The sequence below is a fragment of the Oryx dammah genome, unplaced genomic scaffold, assembly GCF_014754425.2.
Source record: "Oryx dammah isolate SB20612 unplaced genomic scaffold, SCBI_Odam_1.1 HiC_scaffold_25, whole genome shotgun sequence".
In the NCBI taxonomy this organism is placed as follows: Eukaryota; Metazoa; Chordata; class Mammalia; order Artiodactyla; family Bovidae; genus Oryx; species Oryx dammah.
In genome coordinates this window covers 29,238,108-29,261,667 of record NW_024070209.1, presented here as the reverse complement: position 1 = coordinate 29,261,667, position 23,560 = coordinate 29,238,108, and the positions used below count along the sequence as shown (strand labels likewise).

Genomic DNA, 23,560 nt, shown 5'->3' with positions numbered 1-23,560 from the left:
GCGAGTGAGTGAAGTCGCTCAGTCGTGTCCAACTCTTTGCGACCCCATGGACTGTAGCCTACCAGGCTCCACTGTCCATGGGATTTTCCAGGCAATTGTATTGGAGTGGACTGCCATTTCCTTCTCCAGGGGATCTTCCCAACCCAGGGACTGAACCCCGGTCTCCCGTATTGTAGACAGACACTTTACCATCTGAGCCACTAGCGAAGTCCTAAAGATTAGAAAAGGACTTGGTAAACAGCAAGGAAGGACCTGTTCAGGCAGTGTGAACAGTGTAAGCAAAAGCATGACAGTGGAGAGACTTATAAGGTGAACAACTACTAGAAACCTTAAGAAGACAACTTTAAAAATCAAAGATCGGCCTTCCGGGCGGTCTAGAGGTTAAGACTGTGCTTCTCCTGCAGGGGGCACGGGTTCAATCCTGGGCAGGGGAACAAAGATCCCGCATGTCACGTGGTATAGCCAAAAAATAAAAAATAATAAAAGAAGCTTTCCACAACTAGCATGCCGGGAGCCAGCATGGGGAATCCCGCCCATGGCAAGGTCATGAGGAAGAGGCCTGATGGGCAAAGGCGAGATCAGGCCTCGAGGGGCCCCCCTTCTCGAGCATCTACCCCCAAACCAGAATCTGTCTATTATTTCATGACTTTCACCAACTCCTCTGACATTAACAGGGGGCTATCCCCGACCACCTTTCTCTGGAGAAAATCAACTTAGGGCTCTAGCTAATAAGTCTCCTGGACATGAGAGGAATATTTCACTTCAAACCCCCTCTGTTGGCATTCTAGCTTGCTTGGCAGGTTTATCCAGACTCTTGCAGCTACGCATGTGATTGTTCACAGCCTCCCAACTGTGAGAGGCACGGGAAGCCTAAAACATAGAGCCTTTCAGAGAGTTAAAAGTTACTAGAGTAGTGCTGGTGTAGGATTTCATTATTGGGCCAATGCTTGTTGTTAAGTTCCCATATCTCTTATCCACTGTGCACCTGGGAGTGCATTAGTTAACATAGTTGGAATGTAAGAAAAACAAGTGTAGCCTTGAATTTAACCACATCAGACTTTTGAGCTAATTGGTTCTTTCTTGTAACTCACTGCACCTTTGCTCCCTGAGAAATGTAACTGGTTTAATACTTTCTGAGGCTGACATAGATTAGAAATGTGAAGAAAAAACATTTCAAGGGAAAATAAGTTTTCTGGTTGAGCAGCCTTTATCAAAAGAGGGTCATAAAATGTCCACAGGCCTCCAAGGCCAGAAGATAATGTACACAACATTGTCTATGGGAAAGGTTTGCAGAAAAAATCCTGGTTTCGATAAAGACAAAACAGATGTAATGTTTGGGCTGACTCTGTATGACTTTGCATCTTTCATTTCCCTCTATGTACAAGTAAAGGTATAAAAGACTCTTCTGAAAATAAAAATAGGGGGCCTCGCTCGAAGAAGCTTGGTCACTCCGTGTCTCTCTTTTTTTTCCTTTTTCTTTCTTTCTTTTCTTTCTCTGTCTTACTCTCTTTTTCAGGCTGATCCCTTGGAGCATAGAGGCTCCCTGCGTTCACTTATCTGCCTGGGTTTCTAAGACCTGAACGGGGAAGACGTTCTGCGTCTTCATTTCCTCGGGAGACCAGGAGGGCACCTGTGGCCTCCGTGAACAGGGCAAACTCCTTGTCTCAGGGCTTTATTGGCTTCTTGTGTAAACCAAGGAATATCAGCCTCTTTCTTTCCTCTATTCCTCCCTCATTCATTCATTCATTCATTCGTCCACTGATGCCATTTCTCCTTCAGGTTCCCCTGGATCCTGTGGGAGCTGGACCCCGGCACTTGCACCCTTTTATAATATAAAGTAGGACTTCCCTGGTTGCCCAGCAGTAAGGAATCCACCTTGCAATGCAGGGGACGCAGATTTGATCCCTTATATAGGAAGATTCCTCATGCCTCAGGGCAACTAAGACCCAACATAGAAAAATAAATAAAGAGGTAAAAAAAAAAAACCAATATAAAGTACATAAAGCTCACAAGAAAACTATTAATCTAAATAAAAGATTGCAAATGTTTCAAAGACAGAGACATCCATTTCTACTTTCAGGAGACTGGTAACTGTACCCACCTGAGAATAGAAGCAGTTTCTAACATTTCAGCCATAAACGTGGAGACTCCTTTCAACTGACTGTCACCAGCCCCTACCCGGGCCAAGATGCAGTCCACAATGGACACTTCTGCCCACTCACATGGCACAAAACACCCAATCTGGGCCATGAGAACTACCACCCCAGTCTGGCGAATATATGTTGATTTCCCTCCCATGTTGGGACCTATAAAACAAATTATATCAACAAGCAAGATTATTAACTTATTTTTGCTAATAATAATTGACTATTAGTCCAAAGTTGCACACTGATGACTCTCTTGTGATGTAACATATGAAAAACAGACCACAGGCTGCCCAAAGGCATGAACAAAGTTCCTGCCTTAAACACTAGTCCCTGAAACAATGCCATTTTCTGTTCAGACAAACCTATGCTGTGCCCTTCTTCAAAAGAACCCATGAAAAATATATCTTATATATAATCTGACTATGATCTAGGAAGACCATATAGGTACTGCCCCACAGCTCACAAAGCTGCCTGCAGGATAACTTTATGACATTCAGGAAAGCAGTACTGGCCTAATTGATTAATTAACTAAACACTATTATGGATCTAGTAGAGAATGAATCAGTGATCAAATCCCTCAAATCACATAAACTCCACACTAAAACCCAAGGACATGACCCACTTTTGGAAAACGTGAAATTTACCAATTAATGGGTTAGACCATGGGTCCCCAACCTCCGGAAACTAATGCCTGATGATCTGAGGTGGAGCTGATGTAACAACAGAAATAAAGTATAGCATAAATGTACTGGGCTTGAATCACCCCCAAACCATCCCTTCCCCCACCCTGGTCCGTGGAAAAATCATCTTCCATGAAACTGGTTCCTGGTGCCAAAAAGGCTGGAGATGATGGGTTAAGTTATATGAACAACTCAAAAATCTAATTAGGGGAATAAAATATAATCATTGACTGTTTCCCAAACACATTTATCCAAAGGCTCCTACCACCCCTGCACTCTAACACTTTTGTTTTCTAGAATCTGGTTAAGATCTCTCAAAATGCTTCAGTCTGAGACATGCTACATTGGTCTACACACAAGTCTACTTTTATTTAGTTTCACATGAATATAGTATTGTGTCTTTAAAAGAACTAAAGTCATTCCAGCAGCTAATTCTGCTTGACCTTCAATGACCTCACTACTGACAAGGTCTGGCCCAAAGGTGCACTTTGAGGATGAAGAGATGTTTATTTTGAACCCCTGGAATAGCAGTTTCATTCTTGTTCATTCATATATTCATTCACTCACATGTTATTAATATATTACTAACTACTATGAAAAAACATTCTTTTTCCACCATCAAAGACTAGGATTTTCTACATCAACCTAAAATAACCATCTGCTCCAACATAAACAAGGGGAAACACTATTCCCCAAAAGCCCATAAACAAGGTTTCTACCAGTAATGATGTGGAACATTTGTTTATCTTTTTCAAAGTGAACATCATTAGGAATAAATGCGACTTCATCTTGAACTTCCACACAAGCATGTCTGGATGCTTTCAGTGTAATTCTCCCTCGTCCTTTTTCCAAAATGACTGGCCGTACATATGGAACAGGTGCTGCATTGGACACATGAGCAAAGCTGACAACAGCATCCAGCTGAGCTAACACGTCGTTGAAAGTCTGCATCGGTTCTACATAGCCTGTGTAAAAACAGAGAGAGTACACAGGAAGATGGAATAAGAAAAAACACAGATAAACAGCTTTAAGAATAAATTCAACCTGATTCCATCTGTGAATTCAAAATCCATTTCCTAATTTATATGCTTAAAAAAAATTAACAGAGGTTTTTGCTATAACTAAATGTGAAAGGAACACCTAAAATTCAACAAGAGGTTAAAATGTCTTGTCACATTTTTCTCCTTACTATCAAGGGATTTCAAAAATCTCTTACCAAAATCCATTAAAATATAAAAGCACATGGCTGGTTATATAAAGAAATGAGGCAGAGGTTTAAAAAGAAATAAGAAAGTTTCATGGGAGCACTTTCATGATATATTGCAAGTAAGAAAAGCAGGGCGAGGCAGAGTTCTAAATTTTAAGAGTCTGAAACCAGGATGGCATTTCACAATTATCCTAAGAAACCTGCAAACACCAAGTAATAAGATATAATGTGACTGTCAAGACTGTTACTTGAGGTTGTTTCCTGCCTTGCAATTAAATTTTAGCATTAACTTAGATCCATAATTGTCACTTAGAACACTTTCAACAAGATTCCACTCTGCTACAGCAATAAAACTAAAAGTTATTGCATACATTAAATAGTCCCTCACACATGCTAGGCAAAGCATGAATAGCTAATAAAAATGGTCCAAATTTTTAGAACAGATTCCAAAATTTTAATAGGTTGGAGGGGTTGGTATGACAGGCACCTGGGTTCCGTGGAACTATCACATGGATATCAACGTGTCCAAAGCCTTAAGAGACATTCAAGAGAACCCATCCCGTTTTAGAAAAATACAACATTATGAGCTTAATCAAATGGCAGGAAATCTGATTCATCTTTGATTCCCTTACCCCCACAAAAGTGAGAAAATAAAAATTTATGTATAAATGGCCAAATACAAATAATTCTTAATGTTTCACTTTAAAATTTATTCCTGTTTCACCTAACATTTAAAACGGGGGAAGGGGAGAGTTCTCTTTACCCTACCATACAGCAATAGGAACCTTTGAGAATTACTTAAATATTAGTGAAGTACTTACATAATTCTCACAAAACTTCTAACATACTAAACATGACTAGGTTTATAATAAAAGAAAACAAGCCTCTCAATCAAGAGTCTGGTATCTCACATCAACTGGTTCTTAACAGCATCACCTCTTCTGGTTTAAGAGTAAGATAAAAAATTAGAAAAACGATCTATTATATTTTTAATAAAGATAGTTTACAATGTGTATATTAGACCAAGAAGAGATTTCATTTCAATTCAAGGTGACTCCAAATACAAAACCTTCTTTTCAAAGGTTAAAATCTAACAGCTTTAACCTACTAAGTGCTTAACAAGTATTAGTTAATATTATTTTGGGGGAAGACTTCCAATTTGAATTTACACAGTGTATTTTTAGGGTCCTTGCAAGTGTCATCTAGGAAGGAACATAATTCAACTAGAAGAAGATCTCCATGCTACAGTGATCTGATTAACACCAAACAAAAATGTAATCTTTACAGATCTCACTCATCTCAACACAAATATAAGGTATAATGAAACCCTTTAAAAGTGTTATGCTTCTTTCTGATTTACTATAAAAATTCGTAACAGTAAAACAATTTACAAAATTATACACGCTTATACTTTTTAAATGACTTATTACTCCTAAATAATTCAGTACCCATATCCTGAGAACAAGGAGGACATCCTCCTACTTAATCACAATACACACCAAGAAGTAGGACACCAATACCTTATTATCTTATATTAAACTTTGCCAATTTGTCCTAATGGTGTCCTTTATAGCTAGTCCCCAGGTCCAACCCCTAGTCCCAGATTCAATCAAGGATCATCTTCATGTCTTTGACTGTCCTGTCACTTCAAGTCTCCTTTACTCTGGAACAAAATCTGCCAATTTCTTCTTTGCTTCCATGAAACTGACATGCTTTTTGTTTGTTATGTTTTGGCCAAGCTGCATGGCACATGAGATCTTAGTTCCCTGACCAGGGATAGAAACCTTGCCTCCGGCACTGGAAGCGTGGAGCCTTAACCACTGGGAAAGTGCTGACACTGACATTTTTAAAGAGTGCAGGCCTTAAAAAGTTTGTCCCATGATCTAAATTTATCCAACGTTTTCCTTCTTGTTACTATTCAGATTAAATTTTTTTTTTTGGTCAGGAACACTACAGGCCTATCCTGGAGATATTGCAGGTTCTGTTCCAGACCACCGCAATAAAAGGATTATCACAATAAAGTGAGTCACACAAATGTTTTGGCTTCACAGTGCATATAGAAGTTATATTTACACTGTACACTGCTAAAGAATGCTAACCATCATCTGACAAGGCAGAGTTGCCACAAACCTTCAATTTGTAAGACAAGACAAAATAAGACAATACCTGTGAATACAACGAGGTATGCCTGTACACAGGTGATATGACATCTTTTCCTCGACATCACATCAGGAAGCACATACATATGTCATTTGTCATTGGCAATGTCAACATTGATAACTTGGCTAAGGTAATTCTTTGGTGATTTTTTTTTAAGGCACAATAAAGGTTGTGCTCAATACACACACATGATGATAGGCAAAGATTTCCAGCTTAACACATCGCCACCTACCCTGTGCTATATACATTCATTCCATGCTAAGGGCAATGTCATAGAGCCAAGTCAGGCTGTCGTTTCAATTATACGACAATCATCCTGGGAGCTCCCTGGCAGTCCAGTGGATGGGATTCACTACTTCTAACTGCTGTGGCCTTGGTTCAATCCCTGTTCAGGGAATTAAGATGCCGCAAGCCACACAACATGGCGGGGAGAAAAAAAAGACAATCATTTCTAACAGGGGTCCTCAAGAACAGACTCTGAAAATCTATGAAATGGCACACAGAACTCAAAAAAGCTGGCTGCCTGTATAATTTCTATTTGCTTTATTTATTTCTATAACCTAGAGCATGAGCTCCTAGATCTAAGGTATTAGTGCCTTATAGTTCCTAGTGTTTCTTTTCCTTGTTACAAGTTTTGTGCTTTTCTGTCTTTGTTTTACAGAATGTTACAGAATATTCCCATTCCTTAGCCTGCACTAGCTCATCTTTCTAGGTACCAGAGCAACTTCCAGTTAATTTTCCTAATGCCACACAGCATGCACTCCTTCAGAGGAAGCTTAACACAATAGTCATATGTGCAGCAGCTGGAAAAAACAAAAACAAAAAACCCACTCTTCAAACAGCCCGATATTATTTCTGTTACCAAAATCCAGGTCATTTTCCGAACATCTAAGGTATTGGTTCTGTTAAATTTACCTGAAGAAATATTGACAATTTCTTTAACAATGGCATTCTGGGCTTCCTCATATTCAGTTTTATTTTTGGTATACTCTTCATTGAGAGAAGTCAGTTTACTGCAAATCAAGATAATGGTATTATTAGAAATATTAAAACATCCACTGGAGGTAATGTACACTACCTCTAAAATATATCTGGAGTATTATCCTATAAAGCATCAAAACAATAATTAAAATGGAAACATCAGTAGAAAATGGGCAACTCATTAGGGGTGGATGTGACTGGAACTCAGTGTATTAACATTTATGCTGTTTGGAATGGCCCACTGGCACAATTCTTGCTATAAAACTTATTCCCTTGAGTAAAATTCTGATTGGTAATCTTTTCTAAAATATTTAAATGGAGAAAGTCTCCATCCCAGGGACGGGGGAGCCTGGCGGGCTGCCGTCTATGGGGTCACACAGAGTCGGACACGACTGAAGTGACTTAGCAGCAGCAGCAGCAGTCTTCATCCCTATTAGGACAGAGGCCATCTCCCCTTTTAAAATACACACACAAGCAGCACTATTTACAACACCCAAGATATGGAAGCAAATCAAGTGCCCATCAACATGAATGGATAAAGGTGTGGTGTGTGTCTATATTACTCAGCCATTAAACATAATGAGCCACTTGCAGAAATGTGAATGGATCTAAAGAATATCATGCTTAGAGAAATAAGTCAGAGAAAGACAAATAATCAACTATACCCCAATTAAAAAACAACACACACACACACTCCACACAGTTTCTCTCATTACCGTAGGAAACTATCTTTTCATACTGAAAGTTGCCAAAGTAAGGAGAATGTTTTGAAAACAATTCTACTGAGTGGTTTAAAGAGAAAATAAAAATTATAGGTTAAAACAAAAAATGAAGAAGAAAAATGAGAATAGAGAAAAAATATTCACGGATATCAAAGGAAGTTAAAAATAAAAAAAACAAGGTGAGGGGCTCACAGTAGATTCAAGAAAGAGGCGAAGTACTTACAAGGAAGAAAATATTAGTCAACCAAGGCAGGAACTGTGAACATGATGCAATCAGCCAATGGCATAGCACACATATACAGCTCAAGAACAGCAGAGGAGCACTAACAGACTGCTGCGAAATAGGCAAGTGGGAAGGATTAAAGGAAAAGAGAGAGAAGCAAAGATACTATGAAAGTGAGATTGCTGTGTGAAGGGAAGAGCTGCCAGAGAGAAAAGGTGTGGGCAGGAACCAGACTGTATAGGTTATGGTACAGATTTTAGATTTTTCCTGATGACAGACATCAGAGGTTTTTAAGAAGGACAATTACATGATCACAAAGTCAGACCCATGGCAAGCATTCAATTTGCTGACACAATCAATGAACGAATGAACAAATGAGCTTTTCACAACTTTTGGAACCACTGCTGCCATTCAGTTCAGCTTCCTGTAGCTCTATTTTGGCTTAGGTAAGACAGAACTTTTGGGGTGTTATATCGTCTTCAAATCACTTACTGGTCAGATATAACATAAATTTCTTCAATCAGGGACATAGCGTGATCAAGAAATAGCAACTAATAAATCTAGCAACAGAAGATCTAGGTCTGAGTATCTACTGTTACTAGTCATCTGGTCCTGGGGAACTGGAGTTTCAGTTTCTCCATCTAAAGGTGAGAACTATAACCTGTCCTATTAATTTCAGAGAGTTGTTATGAGAAACAAACTAAACAGATACACTGTTTTTCATTAGTAGGTTGTCTGAACACCTAGAATAATGTCTGCATATAACAGACACTCAAAAACACTAAATAAATGGATAAAAGAGGGGCATATATACAAAAGCTAACTGGAAATACTAAGAATACCCAAGAAGGGCGGGAATAAGGCTGGCCATAAGTTCTAAAATAATACAGAAGAGAAAGGAAAATGCCCTTACTCTCCCAGTTACTTTATTTTTAAATAATTCTTTTTCACTAGTAAGTAATTTGCCTTAGGGGCTTCCTAACATAAGCAAGAGAAAGCGCATAAAAAACTACTAAGATTTTTTCCAACATTAACATTATTTTTTAAAAAAAACTTATAGTCTAAATGAATGGCCTCATTAAAATTGGTAGCATCTCCGTAAACTAAATGATTACACATCAATTGATATACCAGAAGAATAACAAAATTTTCTTAGAAAAAATAAACGTGAAAACAACTAATAGAGATATGAAGGGAACTAACTCTAACAGATATGTAAACACCAAAAAATATATAATATAATCTATTTCATATTGATAAAAAGATAAGAGAGATATGTGAAATAATAATCTTAAACCCAAAGTGCCACTTCAGTGAATGAGGAAAAGCTGAATTATTCAACAAGTAGTGTTAGGCTACCTGACCAAACTCTCATAAAGAAAAAAACAAAAAGGCTTGAATCTTATTTTATGCCTTGTATCAAGAAATAAAATAAAACTTCCTTATCATGCAACATTCACATTTCATCAGAGAATAGTTTATGGAACTAATAAAGACTTAATTTAACATAGGCTTACAAACCTGTTTGTAAATTTAACACCATTCTTCTGGATATCTACTGTACTGAAATTTTTATTATTACGAAGGACTTTTTCTTCCTTGCACGTTACTCGGAAATAATAGCCAAACTGTGTGCTGGAATCCAGTTTAATCTGTTTGCCAGGATCTAAGCCTTCAAGATCAGGAAAAAAAGAGTATGTCATAGATATGTACAGCCATTTTAAATATAAGTGTTTAGAATACTTAAATCTAAATAGTGAAAAATATACCAAAATACACTTTCCAAAGAAAAATGTGAGACTCTGAGATTGACAACAAAGCTCTAGAAAACACTAGGCCCTGTACTCTGTTAAGTGTAGGGAGCGTCACAAAAAAGGCAATGATCAATCAGCTAGACTATGCACCTAAGATTTTTAAATTTTTATGCTTGTTCTCTCCTCATTCATCAATGTGATCTTTAGACCCCAAACCAGAAGAGAGAGATAGTATCTTAAAACTTAAGATAAATAAATTTATTTGCTACAGCACGACTATGGAGTACTAGAAACAGCAGACAACTAAAGACAGATCTCACCTGACCAGGGAGGAGACACATAAAGAGAACATGGAGAGATCTGTAAGATGAGGAGGGTACATTTCACTATCCTTCAAGTCAAAGATTAACTCTAGGATCAAGTTCAGATATGAACTCTCCATGGAAACTATTTTTTAAAATTTTTATATATGTTGGTATGGGCATATACAACAGGGGGCATCCCAGGTGGCGCAGTGGTAAAGAATCTGCCTGCCAATGCAAGAGACTAAAGAGATGCAGGTTTGAACCCTGGGTCAGGAAGATCCTCTGGAGAAGGAAATGGCAACCCCCTCCATTATTTCTGCCTGGAAATTCCATGGACTGAGGAGCCCGGTGGACTACAGTCCATGGGGTCACAAAGAGTCAGACATGACTTAGCACGCACATGGGCATATACTAGAGTGATACTGCTCTGTGGGACCTTCTGATATGCTAAGATTTACTCATTTAACGTAAAAGTCAAAGATGCTCATTACAAGAGGTTTATAAATTCAGAGCAAGACAGAACAACACAGTGTGAGACAAATGAGGGAATAAGCTAGGGAGTTTAAAACAAGTAATTTTTAAAGTTGATATTAATGAAGTGCTTGGGAACCCCAAAGCCAAATCAATGAACTACTCCTAATAGAATTAGGCTTACAGAAAGAATGTCATTTAAAACAGATCTTACTTAAAAGATGTTGCAAGGGCAATATGGGGTGATTTGTTTGGCAGGAATGTGGGGTCATCCTGGGGTTAGAGAAATTGGCTAAGAGATGAATCTGAAGAGGAGGCCAGGCCCCAGATGTAGAGAATCCTGTATGTAAACTTTATGTGACCGTAATTTTATTCAGCAGAAAACGGGGCTAGCATTTTAAACAAGGAAGTGACATGATCAACTGTGTCTTCTAGCTCCAGTGTGGATACTGTGTAGACAAAAGAATTATTCAAACCTTCAAGGGCCCATTCTTACCTAGATCTCTAGCTGCACTTACTAATGTTGACTGCATCTTCTTTTCTAAGTCATCCATTATTTCTCTTAATTCACTCAAGTTAGGATCAAATGAAGGTTTTACAAGGAATTCATGGTTTTCCACCTATAAACAGAACAAAGAGTTGCCAAATTTTATCAGTGATGGATAAAGATGGAAGTCATGTAATTCTTTGCTTATTTAAAATTCACTAATGTTTTGAGTTAAATGATTCACTATCTATAAGTTATTCAGTCACAACTGTAAAGGAGTTTTTACTGATTAACAGATGTAAAGCGTTCTATTTATTAGGAGCTGAGACCTCTAGATACACAAAAATTATTCATATGAAACAGTTTAGTGCTAATGATGCTTTTATCACTAACAGTATACGTTATTTTTATTTATATTTTTCCCTAAACAATGTTTAAAGACTGTACCAGAATGGTTTTTGCCCAAACCAAGGATCTATCTTAGGAATTTCAGAAAGTTAGCTCTTGAAATCCTTTTTTGAAACAAAACAAAATGACTAAAACTTGAACAAACAAGATTATGAAAGACTATTTTTTAAAAAAAGAATGACGTCTATCCACACACATAAGAATTAATTTCATATAAAAGTATGAGTCAGTTTTCTAAAATGAGGAAATTTTTAAAAAATTAGTGAGATTGATATAAATTCCTAATTACATCCACTTAATCAGAGCATACCTTCTCCAAATACCAAACACAAGAATGAGGAAATAAAATATTACAGAAAACTATCAAAAAAGAGAATAAAACATATATCAAATAACTTTCTCAATTTAAACCAACAAAAGATTTTATTATATACTAAAATTTTAAATTTCAAACAAAACTAACTTTTTTTAAAGGCAGAAGATTTGTAAAATATAAAAATGTAAAGGTTGACATTTTCTTTTTTAAAAAGGCACTCGTTTGCATGTATGAGAAAAACATCAAGTCATTAACTGGGCAAGTATAAAAATACACAACTCACAGATGAGAAAATAAGTAGTAAACTAAAGTCACAGAAAAATGCTAAAGCTCCATAATAATAAAAGGCATGAATGTTTAAGCACCCTTAAGATATTATTCTACAGCTTTTTTTTTTTTTTTTTAAGAAAAAGAAACCTACTCCCAAATACTAATGAGGCTACAGTGAAATAGTATACTCATTCATTTCTGGTGAGACTCTAAATTGCTATAACCTTAAAAAAACAAAAAAGCAATATGCGATAAGACTCAGAGATATTTGTTATACTCTGACATAGCAATTCTACTCCTAGAAATTCAATCTAAGGAAATAAGGCAACAGAAGCAAATACCACATGGATAAATAAGATCTCTACAGATTTATCTGTTATAAGGCCTGGAAATAACAGAACGTCACAATATTTGCACAATGGTACATCAACAGAATATTGTACAGTTATTTAAACAGACAATGAAGATGACTTAGAAACAAGGAGTAAGACTCACAATAACTCCAAGGGAAAAATTAATGCTACAATGGTGGACTGACAGTGTTACAGAACTGCCTTCTTCCAACAAACTTAAGAGAAGTGATGCTGAGCCAGGCTAAATTCCTATCCTCATTCCCACCTTCCAGTAATCCACGGGTGAGTAAAAAAAAAAAACCTGAGAAAGCTCACTTAATAATCCCAATCTGGCTTTTCCGGTAAGCGGCCTGAGGTGACCCCTAAAAATGGTGCGCTATTCACCTGACCCAGAAAACCCCACAAAATCACGCAAATCAAGAGGTTCAAATCTTCGTGTTCACTTTAAGAACACTCGTGAAACTGCCGGGCCATAAAGGGTATGCATATCTGAAAAGCCACCAGTATCTGAAGGATGTCACTTTAAAGAAGCAGTGTTTGCCATTCCGTCGTTACATCGGTGGAGTTGGTAGGTGTGCACAGGCCAAACAGTGGGGCTGGACGCAGGGTCGGTGGCTCAAAAAGAGTGCTGAATTTTTACTACACATGCTCAAAAATGCAGAGAGTAATGCTGAACTTAAGGGCTTAGATGTAGATTCTCTGGAGGTTGAGCACACCCAAGTGAACAAAGCCCCCAAGATGCGGCATAGGACTTACAGAGCTCACGGTCGGATCAACCCCTACATGAGCTCTCCCTGCCACGTTGAGATGATCCTTACTGAAAAAGAACAGATTGTTCCTAAACCAGAAGAGGAGGTTGCACAAAAGAAAAAGATATCCCAGAAGAAACTGAAGAAACAAAAACTTATGGCCCGGGAATAAATGCACAAAAAATAAATGCAAATAAAAGTAAAAAAAAAAAAAAAAATCCCAATCTGGAGAAAAGACCCAAATGAAGCAAGGGAAAGTAATGCCTGAGCTCTAACTTACTAAACAGTCTTAGGCCACACCCCAAATGGAGTGCCCTTTGGTAATGCTGTACTCCTCCCAAACAATGGGTAAGAAAATATACCACCCAACTAAGTGCTCTAACTTAGAACTGAAGTATTCCAACAAACATGACACAATGACTTCTACGAGTTGTTTTCATATCATCAGCCACTTAGCACCAGAAACACACACAGCTATTATCCTAGACTACACAACAGGAAATACTAATAGAACAAAACAAACCCAGGCTTAGAACTCCAAAATGGTATAATAAAATCAAGAAAGAAGATTTTAAAAAAAAGAAAGGAAAATCAGATCCTAGCAGTATCACTGAAGTAAAAATAAATACAAATAATACACACGTAAATCTACAAATAAAATTTAAAAACTGGCTTAAAACTGAACATTCAAAAAATGAAGATCACGGCATCTGGTCCCATCACTTTACGGCAAATAGAAGGGGGAAAAAAACTGGAAACAGTGTTAGATTTTATTTTCTTGGGCTCCAAAATCACTATAGATGATGACTGCAGCCTTGAAATTAAAAGACGCTTGCTCCTTGGAAGAAGAGCTATGACAAACCCAGACAGCATATTAAAAAGGAGAGCAACACTTTGCCAACAAAGGTCCATAGAGTCAAAGCTATGGTTTCTCCAATAGTCATGTATGGATGTGAGAGCTGGACCATAAAGAAGGCTGAGCGCCAAAGAATTGATGCTTTTGAACTGTGGTGCTGGAGAAGACTCTTGAGAATCCCTTGGATAGCAAGGAGGTCAAACCAGTCAACCCTAAAGGAAATGAACCCTGAATATTCACCGGAAGGACTGATGCTGAAGCTGAAGTTCCAGTACTTTGGCCACCTGATGCAAGGAGCTGACTCAGTGGAAAGACCCGGATACTGGGAAAGATTGAGAGCAACAGGAGAAGGGGGCAGCAGAGAATTAGATAGTTGGATGGCACCACTGACTCAAAGGACCTGAGTCTGAACAAACTCTGGGAGACAGTGATGGAAAGGGTAGTCTGGCGTGCTGCAGTCCATGGAGTTGTAAAGAGTTGGACATGACTTAGGGACTTAACAACGAATAAATACAACAGCGAAGAGATACTGTTGAATAGAATTACCTGTACTGACATAGAAGAAAAGACTTGATATAATCAGACATTTCACAAGACAGAGACTGAAGTAGAGAGGAGAAAAAGAATATAAGGAAGATATTAGAAATCTTCAAAAACAAAAGCAAAAACTCCACTATCCTAGAAATACTAGATAAAATATTACAAGCATTTTTTTCAAATATGTTTATAGTTAAGAGAAAACTAGATACCTGAGCTCCTACAAAGTGGAATCAGTCCCCAGCATAAAGCAGGCCACAGGGCCATTTAAAAAATCTTACCTCATGAGAAATGGTAACAATTAGAGAAACCTGCCTCCAGCAGCTTAGGCCCCGAAAAAGGGAAAGTCGGGGCAGAATCTTCTCTCTGACAGTGTGTGACCAAAAGCCTGCCTTTACTATATATAGAATAGGTAAAGTGAATTCGCTTAGTCATGTCCTACTCTTTGCAACCCCATGGACTGTAGCCTACCAGGTCTTCCGTCCATGGGATTTTCCAGGCAATAGATAACTATTAATAGTAAGAATCTAGTGTATACAGCACAGGGAACTCTACTCAATGCTCTGTAATGACCTACATGGGAAAAGAATCTAACGAAGAGTGGATACATGTATGAAGTGAAGTGAAAGTTGCTCAATGGTGTCTGACTCTTTGTGAACCCACAGACTATACAGTTCATGGAATTCTCCAGGCCAAAATACTGGAGTGGGTAGCCTTTCCCTTCTCCAGGGGATCTTCCCAAACCAGGGATCAAACTGGGTCTCTAGCATTGCACGCGGATCCTTGACCAGCTAAGCCACAAGGGAAGCCCAAGAATACTGGAGTGGGTAGCCTATCCCTTTCTCTGGGGGATCTTCCCGACCCAGGAATTGAACCAGGGTCTCCTGCATTCCAGGCAGACGCTTTAACCTCTGAGCTGCCAGGGAATATGTAGAACTAATTCACTTTGCTGCACAGCAGAAACTAACACAACACTGTAAATCAACTATACTCCAATACAAACTAATTTAAAATAAACAAATAAATAAATGCCTTCACCTGGATTGAGATTTCAAATGTCTGCTACTTATCTTAGCAATGCAAAAGGCTGTTGATTGTGGCCATTTCTATTATCCCCTCCTTCTACAGTGATAGAACTGACAATTTTTCAGAAGACATGTTAACTACTAAGAACAAACACTACATTTTCCAGCTTCCCTTGCAGCTGGTGTGAGCATATAACCAAAAGATTGTGAGCAGAAATGATGTGTACCATTTCCAGAATGTGACCTCCTCTTCCTTCTTTGTCCTCTGCCATTGGCTGGAATAAAGTTAAGGAAGTAAGCTATCCTGGATCTTGAAGGAGAAGTAAAGGAGAAGACGGGCTACAGAGACAGTGAGCCTGCCCTGCCACCCCTGTATTGCTATGCCCACACAGTCATGATCGAAAATTAAACCCCTATCCTTTTTAAGCCATTGTTATTTATTTGCTCAATGGTGTCTGACTCTGGTTTCTTTTTCAGCAGCTAAGTCTTTGCCAGTAGCCTAACCTTTGCCCAAACAAATGTAGAAAGCTCCAGACTGAGAAATTAACTTAAAAGTGTTCCTGGGTTAATTACATTTGCAGGGTATAAAGCAAAAGCAAATTTTATCTGAGGGGATATATGATTTGCCTGTATAACTTGCACAGGAGGAACGCAGATAAATGAGTATTATCTAAACATACATAACAGACAAGGAAACAAGACACCATGAGTAAGAGACTCAAAACAACAACAAAAGACAGCAGAAAGAAGATAAGGAGCAGATTTAAATCCAAGAAATTTTAAAGATGGAATATTAAATATATTTAAAACATTTAAAGAATGAGAATAGAACATGTGAGCAAAGAACAAGATATTACTTAAAAAAAAAAGAGTAGACAGACTTAGAAGTGAACCAAACAACTTTTATAAATGAAAAATATAATGATTAATTAAAAAAAAAATGGGTTGTTAAACTACACATCAGAGTTGACAAATTAGACTATCTGAAATAACCACAAAGAAAGCAGCAAAGACACATGCAGAAAAAGAACTTAAGAGGCCAACACATGTCTAATCATAGCATTAGAAAAAGAGAATGAAGAAATACAGTATTTAAGGAGATAATGACTAATAACTTTTCAGAACTGATAAAAGACAATAATTTTCTGATTAAGAAAATGCAGCAAATCCAAATAGGAAAAAAGAAAAAGAAACCCACTTTTGGACAAAGTAGTAAAAGGAGCCAACATCTGGAAACAAGATTTGTAAACAACAAAATAGTGCAAGCCAAAGGACCGTGCAACACAATTTCACGGGCACTGAAGAAAAGCAGCCGTCAGTGTGAAACTGCACACCCAGTAAAAACACACTTCAAGAGCAACCTAGCCCTGGGCTTCACCCTTGTTCTTGCACACTCCTTTGGCTTGCACCACTGTGCTGTTGACCCACCTTGTTTCCAGATATTGGCTCCTTTTCCTACTCTGTCCAAAAGTGGGTTCCAACAAACAAAATCTAACAGGCCCACCCCCCAATAAAGGAACGCCTAAAGAACATCCAGGAAGAAGGAATGAATAGCAACGAAAATGATAAGCATACAGGTAAATCTAAACCGAACACTGACTATAAACAGTGGAAATCCAAGGGGCATAAAGATAGAAATAAAGGATCAGCCAATAATGAAGAAATGTTATCTGATCTAAGATATTCTAAGGTCCTGATATTTGAGGGGAGATGTAAAAACATGCTGACAGGTTTTTCACTTTCATGAGTTACGTATACACATTTAAAAAAAAAAGTTTGTGAATAACTTCAAACCAGTGCGTTTTTGATAGGATGGAGGAGGAGCACGAGGGGAAACAAATGGGAATTTTTAAAATCCAATCAATATAAAAGAAAGAAAGAGTGGGTAAGGGGAACCAGGAAGAATAGGAATCACAAAATAATTTGGAAGAAATAAATCCAAACTGCCCCTTAAAAAAAGATTATCAAATTACACTTTGAAATAACTAAAATGCATCTATAAGGTTTACCTAAACCAAAAAAACTCACAAAGGATTGAAAAAGATATACTATGTAAAAAACAAAAAATAAGGACTGGCATTGCTTTCTTATTATCAGACAAAATATATCTAAGGCAAAAAACATTACATAATAATAGGATGACTATTATCAAAGTGTCCCTAAAGATTCAATTCACTGCAGAAAAAAATAACAGCTCTGTGCCTTGAAAACATAAGAAGGAAAATTTCTTCACATTTCTCTTAGTAACTCAGCAGATTAAAAGTTAGCAAGTATCCAGATAATGTGAACAAAACAACTAAAGTTTTATTTAATGGACATATAGAAAACTCTGCAACCAAAATTAGGGAGCACTTATAATCCACGAATACATGGAGAATTTTATGAAATTGACACATACCAAGCTTATAAATTTAAAAACTTTCTAAACAAATGACAAATCAAAGAACAAGTGATGATGGGAATAAATGACTCAAAACTGAGTAAGAAATAATACCTCTCAAAACATATGGGAGGCATTCAGCTAAAACAACACATAGAAAAGTATAACCTTAATTGCTTACTAAAAAAGGCTAGAAAAATAGAGGCTGAAAGACACCAAAAATAGATGAAATATATATGTAAGACTGGAAATTAATGAAAAACAAAACAACCCAAAGGTACAAGGAGGATTTAAAAGTCAAAAGTTGATCCTCTAAAATAAACAGGCTATGCAAAGATGGAATATCAGAGGCACAAATTATATTAAAAATAAACAGGAACTCTGCCTGCAAATACAGCAGTGCTTTTAAAAATAATAAGCAATCACTATGAACAACTTTTGGCAACTGGAAAACTCAGAAACAAACTCTGTGTCCAAAAGCGGGTTCCAACTTTATCTCCTAGAAAAAGGGTTTAGTATTTAGAATATAAATAGAATTCATAACTCAATGAGCTTCCCTGGTGGCTCAGATGGTAAAGAGTCTGCCTGCAATGCAGTTCAATCCCTGGGTTGGGAAGATCCTCTGGAGAAGTAAATGGCAACCCACTCCAGTATTCTTGCCTGGAAAATCCCATGGACAAAGGAGCCAGGCAGGCTATAGTCCATGGGGTCACAAAGAGTTAGACACAACTGAGCGAACATGTGCCATCCATAATTCAAAGACAAACAACCCAATTTAAAAGTGAGCAAAAAATCTGAATAGACATTTCTCCAAACATACAAAATGGTCAACAAATATAAGAAAAGATGCTTACCTTCAGATACTAGGGAAATGCAAATCAAAACCACAGTGAAATATAACTTCATTACTAACTAGGATGGCTATTACAACAATGAAAACAAACAAACAAACAAAAAACCCACAAGTATTAGCAAGAATGTGCAGAAACTGGAATCCTCATATATTGCTGGTAGGAATTTTAAGTGGTAAAGGGACCAGGGAGAACAGTGCAGTGATTCCTCAAAAAGTTAAACATAAAATTACCATATGACTCAGCAATTTCACTCCTAGCTATATATCTAAAAGAACAACAAACAGTTGTACATGACTGTTCAAAGGCATACTATTCATGCTAGCCAAAAAGTAGAAACAACCTACATGTCCATCTACAAGTGACTAGATAAACAAAACATGGTATACCCATACAATGGTACATTACTGGTCATAAAAGAAGCCAGTCACAAAAGGCTACATATTGTATGATTCCATTTATAAATGTCTAGAATTGGTAAGTCAGTAGAGATAAAAGTAGGTTAGTGGTTGCCAGCAACTGAGGAAACTGGGAAAGAGAGTAGCTGCTAATGGGTATGGGTTTTCTTTTGGCAGTAATGGAAAATATTTTAGAACTAAGTGGTAGTAGCTGCACAACAATGAAAATGTACTAAATACCAATGAATAATACACTTTTAAAATTTTTATGTAAATTACTCTCCAAAAATGTAATCACTGGAAAGAAAAAAAAGGGAAAAATATAATATTCATGGAGACAGACTCAATGTTGTAATGATTTGATTCTCCCCTAAGTTAATCACTAAATTAAATGCAATTTAATCAAAATATTGATAAGACAATATTATTTATAAAGTTTAGAAATAACCAATAGTACCTATTATAGTAATGAAATGCAAGAAAATTATATCAATAAACACCAGCTTCAGGATAGCACGTAATTCTGTGGAGGGATGTATGAAATAGGACTTTGTAATGAGCATACTATTAGTATGACAAGTATTTCCTAATTAAATGTTAAGATTTTTAAACACCTCAAAAAGGAGGAAAGTGAATGGAAAAATTGACAGGAGAAAGGATGTGGACAGAAAGAGGGGGAAGGAAAGACAGGGGTTGGAAGAGAAAAGGAAGGAAACAGGGGTCGAGGCACGGGAGGCCAGACAAAGGAAAGGAGGGAGGTGAAAGCAGGGAAAGTTAAGGGGTGAAGAAAAGAGAATAGGAATGAGGAATTTTTCAGACATCTAAGCAGGAAGAGCAGATCACCTGAAATGTGGGGATGGAAAGGTGGGTGGGGAGGAGGGGGCAGTTGTAAATCAAAGTGGTAACAGACATTCACTATCTTCTGAATGTCAGAAAATAGTGATGCACCCTGGAAGTTTTAAGAAAGCACTAATTATAACATGGAACAACAGACTGGTTCCAAATAGGAAAAGGAGTGCATCAAGGCTGTATATTGTCACCCTGCTTATTTAACTTCTATGCAGAGAACATCATGAGAAACGCTGGGCTGGAAGAAGCATAAGCTGGAATCAAGATTGCTGGGAGAAATATCAATAACCTCAGATATGCAGATGACACCACCCTTATGGCAAAAAGTGAAGAGGAACTAAAAAGCCTCTTGATGAAAGTGAAAGAGGAGAGTGGAAAAGTTGGCTTAAAGCTCAACGTTCAGAAAACGAAGATCATGGCATCTGGTCCCATCACTTCATGGGAAATAGATGGGGAAACAGTGGAAACACTGTCAGACTTTATTTTGAGGGGCTCCAAAATCACTGCAGATGGTGACTGCAGCCATGAAATTAAAAGCCGCTTACTCCTTGGAAGAAAAGTTATGACCAACCTAGATAGCATATTCAAAAGCAGAGACATTACTTTGCCAACAAAGGTCCATCTAGTCAAGGCTATGGTTTTTCCTATGGTCATGTATGGATGTGAGAGTTGGACTGCGAAGAAAGCTGAGCGCCAAAGAATTGATGCTTTTGAACTGTGGTATTGGAAAAGACTCTTGAGAGTCCCTTGGGATGCAAGGAGATCCAACCAGTCCATTCTAAAGGAGATCAGTCCTGGGTATTCATTGGAAGGAATAATGCTAAAGCTGAAACTCCAATACTTTGGTCACCTCATGTGAAGAGTTAACTCACTGGAAAAGACTCTGATGCTGGGAGGAATTGGGGGCAGGAGGAGAAGGGGACGACAGAGGATGAGATGGCTGGATGGCATCACCGACTCGATGAACATGAGTTTGGGTGAACTCCGGGAATTGGTGAGGGACAGAGAGGCCTGGCTTGCTGCAATTCATGGGGTCGCAAAGAGTCAGACACGACTGAGCGACTGAACTGAACTGAATTATAATAAAGATTTGTTTGAGAATAAAGCTAAAAGATAGATATGTTTATCAAGCATGAAGAAATTAAAGGCCTATAATAATATTCGTCAACTTAAAAAACAAACCTGAAAAACAAATCTGGCCAAATAAAAGTCAAATTAAGCATTTTAAAACACAGGAATGAAGAAGCCGTGGTAAAAGAACATGATGAGCACTGAAATCATTTACAAATAAAAATGAACATTAAACAGCCTGGAAACTGGAATTAAGGCTGCAGACATATGCATATTTTAGACCTGGCCAGTGCAAAAATAAAACTATTAAAAACCAAGAGGTATAAAGGGAGTTCTGTAGAAGCACATATGAGTGAGTGGTTAATTGCTCAACTTTCAGAGCAGGTAATTAATACTCCAAAACTGAAGCATGTTTGTCAAAGAAACTTCAATCTTTTCATATTTTTCTAATTTAAGTTTCTTTAACCTATGTTTTAGATTATTTTCCCTTTCTTATGGTGAAAAATCATTCAACTGAAGTTAAACAATTCCCTCTAGTAATTTTTTTGTTGTTATTACACTGAAAGCCATTAGGTTAGACCCTTTTAAAATTAAAAGTTACATTTACAGTATGAGTTTCCTGCTCTGATTTATCTATGCATCTGTCTGCATATAACCATAAAAAGACCATTAGCTATGTCTCAATGGGGGCACTACTAGGATATTGAATAGGACAGTACTTTATTGTAAGGGATTAAAATGCAAAATTTCAACGTCTGTTCTCTAAACCTTCAATCCTGCTCATACTTGAGAACAGACTAATTTTAATAACAGTCATTTCTGGGTGATAGATGTGGGAGATATTTTAACTTCCATCTCTCTTCCTTTCTGCATTGTGTGAATGCTTTATATAGGTATCGGTTTTATAAAAACAGTGTTTTATTTTTATTTTTTGGCCATGAGGCATGAGGGATGTTAGCTCCCTGACCAGGAATCAACCCTGCGCCCCCAGCATTGGAAACAGGGAGTCTTAACCACTGGACCAAGTGGGACATCCCCTGCTGCTGCTGCTGCTAAGTCGCTTCAGTCGTGTCCGACTCTGTGCGACCCCATAGATGGCAGCCCACCAGGCTCCGCCATCTCTGGGATTCTCCAGGCAAGAACACTGGAGTGGGTTGCCATTTCCTTCTCCAATGCATGAAAGTGAAGTCGCTCAGTCATGTCTGACTCTTAGCGACCCCATGGACTGCAGCCCACCAGGCTCCTCTGTCCATGTGTTTTTTAAAGTAGAACTATAAGAAAAAATGCCAATAAGTTCTGACAGTTAATTCTAGGTGGGAGAATAGGAATACTTCTCTTTTTTGTATTTTTAATTTTCAAGTATAAAACCTTTAAAGTATATTGCATATAAAATACAGTATCTTTAAAACTTCTATATACTCTACAATGATATAGTTATATCAGAGCTATTCAACTGTGGCTTATTAAAAATGATTTCAACTTTTTGTCCCAGTATTTTCAATAAAAATTTATCTAAAGTCATTACTTTTCCAAGATGAAATCTCAGTAAGGAGTATATGTGAAAACTAAGATTCAAAGATAAAATGGTCCAAATATATACAGAAAGGTTTAAAAATTTCACACATCCCACTGAATCACCCAATAAACTAACATTGTTTACTTTTTGTAAAAAATCATTGTTATTTTTGAACCCTGCTTTATGGTAGTTTTGCTCTACATTTACTTCAAAAACAGAAAATCATTCCATAAAATTTATGGAAAGCAGCCACAAAAACTGATGTATTTATGTAAAAAGCTAAGCCTAGGAAAAGATAAAAAGTAACCCAATCATTCACATAAATGACTGCTCCCCTCATCACATGAATTCCTAAGTGCATAGCCAGAAAATATGAAATCATACATAAAATGACTGATATTCTCTTGAGGTTTTCTCAAAGTGGTTCTGAGTCACGTAATTGAAATGCCTAAACTCATCACAAATATCCACAATGACAGTGAAGGGCTGGAATCACCTTATAACCCAAGCTAAGTTTAAAAGTTTGTAACTGAGAATAAAGAAGATATTATAGTAAGTCACCTCCCTAGAGACTCTAGACAGGTTTTAACTAGGAATCTGATTTATTTAAAAGACAGTATCATACTATAAAACATGAAAGTCTACAGTTACAGGGCTGAATCTTAGGAGACACTCCTGGTGGTCTTATGACAGTTACTCCCCTCCTTCGCCTGTCCCAGCAGCGCTCTTACTTTGTATGCCTCCAGCTAGAGAAATAACGTACCCTTAGTTATCTTAGGCCCATCATCATATTCTCTGGCCACACTCACTGCTTAAATAGTCCCATCAAGGCAAACTGCAGGAA

At 37.5% G+C, this 23,560-nt stretch overlaps 1 protein-coding gene and 1 pseudogene across 1 annotated transcript in view; one reads left to right on the top strand and one right to left on the bottom strand.

The window, feature by feature from the left end:
* Positions 1-23,560, bottom strand: part of MSH2 (mutS homolog 2) — a 77,542-nt gene that overhangs the window by 4,931 nt on the left and 49,051 nt on the right. The window contains exons 9-13 of the mRNA XM_040224737.1: positions 11,147-11,270; positions 9,642-9,792; positions 7,110-7,207; positions 3,547-3,792; positions 2,102-2,306 (exon numbers count right to left, since the gene is read on the bottom strand). Coding sequence (XP_040080671.1) covers positions 2,102-2,306; positions 3,547-3,792; positions 7,110-7,207; positions 9,642-9,792; positions 11,147-11,270 — 824 coding nt within the window. The remainder of the gene's footprint in view (positions 1-2,101; positions 2,307-3,546; positions 3,793-7,109; positions 7,208-9,641; positions 9,793-11,146; positions 11,271-23,560) is intronic.
* On the top strand, positions 12,838-13,446 carry LOC120851741 (annotated as a pseudogene).